This window comes from Armigeres subalbatus, chromosome 3, assembly GCF_024139115.2.
Source record: "Armigeres subalbatus isolate Guangzhou_Male chromosome 3, GZ_Asu_2, whole genome shotgun sequence".
Taxonomy (NCBI): Eukaryota; Metazoa; Arthropoda; class Insecta; order Diptera; family Culicidae; genus Armigeres; species Armigeres subalbatus.
Window position 1 is genome coordinate 43202583 of NC_085141.1, and position 7052 is coordinate 43209634.

The 7052-nt window shown below is 38.4% G+C and overlaps 2 protein-coding genes across 2 annotated transcripts; one reads left to right on the top strand and one right to left on the bottom strand.

The window, feature by feature from the left end:
• The first annotated feature begins 124 nt into the window (after positions 1-124).
• Positions 125-1733, top strand: LOC134220640 (geranylgeranyl transferase type-2 subunit beta). The gene is made up of 4 exons (XM_062699741.1): positions 125-284; positions 343-447; positions 513-872; positions 1084-1733. Exons 1-4 carry the CDS (start codon positions 282-284, stop codon positions 1612-1614), a joined length of 999 nt encoding a protein of 332 aa, XP_062555725.1. The 5' UTR covers positions 125-281; the 3' UTR covers positions 1615-1733.
• Positions 1621-3242, bottom strand: LOC134220641 (transmembrane protein 256-like). The gene is made up of 3 exons (XM_062699742.1): positions 3022-3242; positions 2444-2746; positions 1621-1899 (listed from the first exon to the last, which is right to left on the bottom strand). The coding sequence occupies exons 1-3, from the start codon at positions 3106-3108 to the stop codon at positions 1756-1758; spliced, it is 534 nt and encodes a 177-aa protein (XP_062555726.1). The 5' UTR covers positions 3109-3242; the 3' UTR covers positions 1621-1755.
• Between the last annotated feature and the right edge of the window lie 3810 nt (positions 3243-7052).

Here is a 7052-nt window from a genome sequence, read left to right on the forward strand (position 1 = left end):
CAGTTCAGTTTAATTGTATAAGTTTTTTTTATCATAGTGTGCGTGCGCCAAACGTCACTCATCTCAATTAAGAAGGTAACGTTTTATTTCAGTGTAGCTTTTTATTTTTTTAATTGATTTGACATTTTTCCTTGTTTTGACGGTCAATTCAATATAAACAGAATGAATCAGTGCAAAATTGTCTGCAGAAAACCGAAATTATACTGAGTCTTCTTTATAAAGCAAACCACTGAAAGTACTTTGTATTAAAGAAAAGTGAGCAGCATTAATTCATCATCAGTATGGTAATTAAATTTAAATTAAATTAGAGTTTGGCAGACGGAATATCTTCATTTCTTTCAGGCCTTCATATCTAACGACGTATCGATTAGCGACGAACCTAGGGATCTCTTGTTCGAAAAGCACATTGAGTATATTGCCAATCACGGGAATGATAAAAATGACTACGTGAGGCATCAGAAAAATAATCTACGGCCCCTTTCTAAAAGACTAAAAGTCTGCTTGTTTCGCAGGAGTATTGCATGACGGAGTTTCTTCGGATGTCTGGCATTTACTGGGGCGTAACGGGGCTGGACCTGATGTACAAACTGGACCGTGTGAATCGAAAGGAGATTGTCGATTTTATCAAGAAGTGCCAGTGTCCGACGAGCGGAGGCATTTCGGCTTGCGAGGGACACGACCCGCACATTCTGTATACACTGAGCGCGGTTCAGATTCTGTGCATCTATGATTGTCTGGAAGAGATCGACGTGGGGGCCATTGCCCGATATGTGTGCTCGCTGCAACAGTTGGACGGTAGTTTCTTCGGGGACAAGTGGGGCGAGGTGGACACTCGGTTCTCATTCTGCGCAGTAGCTATTCTGAGTTTGATTGTAAGTATTCGTTGGGCGGTTGAATAGGGAATTTAAAGGGCGCCTTGTAACATTGTCTACACCTTTAAAAGTACAACAAAATTTAGAAAAATTCGACAAAAATTAGAAATGTGAACCTAAAAATGGTAAAAACAATTCAATAGAAATTAATGAATAACATTAATCTTCGTTACGAAACTCTAGAAAAGTTTAATCGTGATTTTTATTCTAGAACAAGATGGATGTGATCGATCAGGAAAAAGCAGTCAATTTTGTTATGTCTTGTTGCAATTCGGACGGGGGTTTTGGTTCCAAACCAAACGCGGAAAGTCATGCTGGGCTCATCTACTGCTGTGTAGGATTCCTTTCGATCACCGATCAGCTGCATCGGCTGGACTGCGAAAAGTTAGCCTGGTGGCTGTGCGAACGTCAGCTGCCCAGCGGAGGACTGAATGGCAGACCGGAGAAGCTGCCGGATGTTTGCTATTCCTGGTGGGTATTGGCATCGCTCACCATCATGGGTCGATTGCACTGGATCAGCGCTGAAAAATTGGAAAAGTTCATACTTTCCTGCCAGGATGCCGAAACAGGTGGATTTTCGGATCGTACCGGAAACATGCCAGATATTTTTCATACCCTATTCGGCTTGGGGGCTCTATCGCTACTCGGAGACGAAAGATTACGGAAGGTGAATCCTACGTTTTGTCTGCCACAATACGTAATCGATCGCTGCAATGTCAAGCCAAAAATTATCACCACTTGAGAAACCTTTTTGATTTTAGACACAGAGACATTTATTTGAACAATTTCTATGTTTTGACATTAACTACATCAGAAAATCCATTATATGTTTAATATAAGCCAAACGTTTTGTGGATGAAACACTGGCGTTTTCATTCGGTGTTTAAATCACAAAAGAAAGCCATCCGAAGATCAACAAGAATCCTCCTACCGGGGTCAGTTGACTGACTCGGCGATCATTGGTGAATGAGATGTAGTAGCAAGTGCCGCAGAACAAAGCCATGCCTGAGGTTAGTAGAACAGCCGTCTAAAAGAAAACAGAAATCGTAATAATAATAATGAACCTAGTATCGTAAACTTTAGTTTCCGAATTCATATTTTTTCGAGACTTCTGGAAAAGAGCTTATTTATTTTAAACTTGGCTGGATTAAAAGCATTTAAAAATAAAGATTTGTTTGGATTTCGATGCTTTGGTGCGACTTTGTTGTAACAAGGTATGCATGTTCAAACCATTTTTGTAGAATATGTTTCTAAGTGCCTGGAAGCATTTTAAATTGGCATCATCGCCCCTGCTAAAAAAATATTTTTTCAATAAAAATAAAGCAAGGAATTGGGGAATTCAGGATTTGGACGCGAGCTTATGTTGGGCAGTTTCGTAAATATTACTGTATAGACAAGAATAAGGCTGCATCTTGTATAGTCTTTTCATTACTCTACGTTTTTATCATGCACTTTTCAATGTTAATTTGATCGTCCCGCCCAACGGTATTTGAATGATTCATAAAACAAGCTTTGAAAGTAAAGAATCCATAAATCGTTCGCTCTGAATCTAAACATGAGAGTGCACTCACCAGATATGGCTTCCGGGCCAAGGGAGCCGCCAGTAGCGCCAGCGAATGCATAAAGTGGTAACGATTGGTCATCTCGAAAATACTCTTCGGGTCGCGTTCCTTTTCGTCAGCAATGTTGAACCGGTGGTGGGCTCCGTAAGCACCGAGCATGACTGCCATGGCGCCACTCAAACCGGCCAACCGAAGGATCTGCCGGTTGGAGCCCACTATTTTCCAAAGCGGTGGCATCACTTCTGATACCACTGCTTTCGTACTCTGACTTACGGCCTGCTGACCAGCAATCGCTCCCTTCGATTTCATGTTCTGGGAAGAAAAAAAAACATTTATGATCCACCGGTAACAGTTTCTTTCTCGTGCCCATGGTTCAATCCGACCTATTTTAATATTAAACAATGGGACTTGTTGCAAGCCAATCGGTTGAGGCTATTTTCCGAAAAATGGGTGTTTTTTACATTACATACATGACTATGGGTCTATGAACTTCCTATATAAAATATTAAATATCCTTATGAAAAATTATGCTTGATTTTTTTAAAAAGATCGTACGCCGAACGAGGATCTCGAACGTAAATACTTACGTTTCCGGATGCAGAGAGAAACCCCCACACACCACTAGCCACTGGGTTATTGAATAAAACGAAATTAATTGCATCATTTACACCCATTACGTGATTGAATTATCGTTTTTATAAAATCTTTGAAGAAGATGATTCAAATTGCAATAATCAGCAGAAATTGCTCTGATATTTTTATGATGAAACAAAGCTAAAGTCGGAGCCTCAACATTCAATGAAGTTGATACTAAGGTATGTGAAAATCCTTATTTTGTGTGTGTGTACGACGAAAAAGCTTTCACACTACATTCTACATTTGCTTCCCAAGAAGCCATGCAAATATGCACGTCACAATTTTTTGTTTACATTTTCCGTCATCCACAAATGGCTCAAAATCGAGCCGGTGACAAGCGCGGTGTCATCATCATCAATAGACATAGACCGCTGTCATCATTGAAACGCAGTATGAAAAAAAAATTATAGCCCGGGACATCCTGGCTACGATTTGGCGATGGGCTAAACAATAGGATGTCAATAGGCTGCTCAAAATAGTATATATCTCGCGTAACATTTGAAAAGGGCCTACAGCCAAAACGTAAACATTGAGAAAATGCCGTTCGAAAAAAATGCATCACAATTTCTATTCCTATTTCCCAGGTTTATGATATTGTGGATTTAGTCGAAGGATGGATTCCAACGAAATTTTGCCTTGGGTTGTTTCAAATCACCGTTCAAATCTAGGGAGAATGTCCTTGCATTCGACTGATGCAGATGCTATTACAAATATTTTGATTATTGTTTGAAATGAAGCTATGTAATTGTAAATGCATAATACCTGGCACAATGCATGTGCAATATGTATTTAAATCTCAGTAGATCACATTTTCCGTCTATCGAAACTGTTTATAAATATTTCAAACTTTCTTGCAAATTTTTTCACTTGCAAAACCTTCGTACTCTACCCTTCGACACGTCGCGACGCCCAGCCGAGCTCAGAGTCGGCAGCAAAAGCACGTGGGACAGCTGTCAAAATTAATCAAAACAAACAGCGATGAAAGTGCGGGAACAGTGCAAGGATCTTCCATATGCTTTACGCCAATGCGATCAGTGAATAGAAAGTGTCAATTCAAAGGGCATGCCGTGTAGCTCTCTCACTCTTTCATCGACCGACAATTTCAACGTCGATTAGATGGACCGGCGATTTCAAACCGTCGGGTCCAGTCCTCAATTCAACGTACAATATTTTAGGCAGCAAAAACTCCTAAAAGCACATAATCAACACTATCTATCCGTCCATAACCTTAATTGCATCGAAAGCATGCAAAAATGTATCGAAATCGTTAAACTAAAATTTTAAGTCTATTTTCATATTTTTCTCCGGAATAGGCCTTCTTGATAAGTCATTCTGCATTTGCTTGTCCATTCACTGAGACGAGACCGGCAAAGACCAAGGGCCTCATACGCCTGTCACTGGCGAACAAAGCTCGTGTACTCTGCATCGAAGCTTAGAACCGGTGTTAGGGCGCAATCGTGAATGTGAACATTTTTTTATTCGGTTAGTTACTGCAAATAAATTCTTTTTCGAGTCCCTATAATCAAGCAGGTATCTCAAGCATACCACATCGTTATATTGCTGCATGATTGAGTGTTTAATTTTGATAAAATATCGAAAACAAAAGTGTGCATAAAAATTGCCTCGCCATAACAAAAATGTGGTAGAGAATTAACACTGTTGTTTACAGTTTAGAACCAAATCCAGATGTCGCACATGTTGGGGTAGGGATTCAGTGCTCCACCTTCTCCCCCTGGCAAAGACAGCTTCTTTTTCCTTGTTTTGACACTTGTTCTTCTTTTCATCACAGTTGACCATCGAGCTTCAACTGTTTCCTTGACTTTTTCACCTAAGCCCCGCCCGCATAAATGAAAACCATCTACAGTATTCTTGCTACTATTCACTCGCATTAAGGAATACTGTAACAAATTGTGTAATCATAGATGTACAATGTAACTATATGTTGACATAGAATCAATACCATACAGCATGTTTCATCGATAGTATCATATGTAATAATATAATATTTTATTGTTTATTTATAATGCCTTATCTTCCGTTCTTTCGAAATAAACAATAATAAACTGTAAATAATTTATACATGGTATATCAACAACATGATATATGGCTGTGAAATAATTATGTATCTTCTAAATCTAGTTTAGTTTTGTTCCGGTGTTGAATCACAGTTAAGAATTATATCTTCCAATGATAAATATGCGATTAACATATTAGTTAAGCAATGATGCCTAAAAGACCACAGAATTATTTTCCCGTGTAGCTGTTGTTGATTTCGTTGGAAAAAACTAGTTCGGTGAAAACAAAATGTTCCTTGTTCAGTTGTTTTTCTGAACTTCCTACTTAATTTTGTACTTAAAATCATTGGTAAGTAATGAAATTTGTGTAATCCATTCAAATGGTGTTAAACAACAAAATTTTTCTTCAATTCTCAACAGTTATGGTGGTGAAAAAGTGTGTAAGAAGAGCTGCCTTAGTTCCAAAATAACGTGATATTGGTAAGTATTTTGTTAATAAGATATGTACTCTGCATATTTATAATGTAGGGGTTTTCCTCCTGCGTGTTTTGTAGGTAAATTTCGGAGTCTCTTGCATGTAGCTTCCCGGATGCCCAAAGAAAAAGCATAGACAAGCTGGCTCAACTTTACATTGCGCATTTTTTTTTTCAAGGAGATCAAAATATAAATCTTTCAAATAAATAACTAAGATGTATCAAACACTTGTATTCATTTTTTGTGAGAGAAAATGATAACTAATTTCCTTTTACTATAGGTAAGGTAAGGGAACATCCACAAATTACGTAACGCTTAGAGGGGGGAGGGGGGGTTGACCAAAGTGTGACAATCCATACAAAAATTTTCAATGATTCATACAAAAAGTGTGACATAGGGGGGAGGGGGGGTTGAAAATGGCCAATTTTTGCGTTACGTAATTAATGGATCTTCCCTAAGGGATACGGTGTGCCGATTTTTTGTCATATAATTCTACTATTTGCATACTATATTTCATATTGTTCTCACCTCAAACACGGATTATAACGGGACCATACCACATGTTGTATTATGAAATTAATGTACTGGAAAATGCTCTTTTTTATACGGTAATTATACTTAACCGCCCATTACCCGTATGGTCGATTTGCCAATAACAACATACCATACTGTGAATATCATTTATGGTGAGGTTGGTGTATCTTTAGTATGAATAACAACCAGAACAGTAGAGGTAAAGTTATTTATAGGCATGAACGTTTTGAGGAATAATCCACATATGGTTCATGATTATGCGGGCGGGTGGACTCTTCTGAGCACAATAAAAGTGAATCTAATTTAAGAATTAGTAAATTCATTTTCATAAGGATTTTTATACCGGGAACAAAACACAAGTTTATAACTGATTATTAATAAGCTAAATGGATCATTTGGAATACTCGTTTAAGTGAAAAAGTCTTCGTAAAACAAAATTCATGCGGAACATTTTATTTGGGATACCAATACTTTCACACAAAAAGCTGCTGGCTGCACCTGACAGTTCGTGACAGCAGTTGACTGGCAGCAGCTGAAGTTACATTTTTTCCTCTTTGCAAGTCCCGTCCCAGGTCATTCATAGACCCTTTGTTTACGGCTTGTTTCGAAAGTAAACACGGAATAAGGCTTTTCGGGAGGGGAAATTTTCTCTCTCCGAGGTCGGGCCGATGACGGTTCGGAAAAAATTCCCGTTATCGGCCCGAAGTTGGAGAAGGCTTATCCCAGACAGAAAAAAACGAGTGGCTTGGCCGTTTTTAGGGTGGACCTACACATATTTTGAAAATAACACGTTGTAGGCCCAATCAAAAATTAGTTTTTTCTAAGTAATTTAATTGAAGATGCGAAACATTTTTATACTATTAGTAGCTATTAGAGGATGCTATCGAAGGGTGTTAAAATTGAATTTGTTTACTTTTCATTGTAGGCCCTAATCAATTGTTAAGCGAGATATTATATTC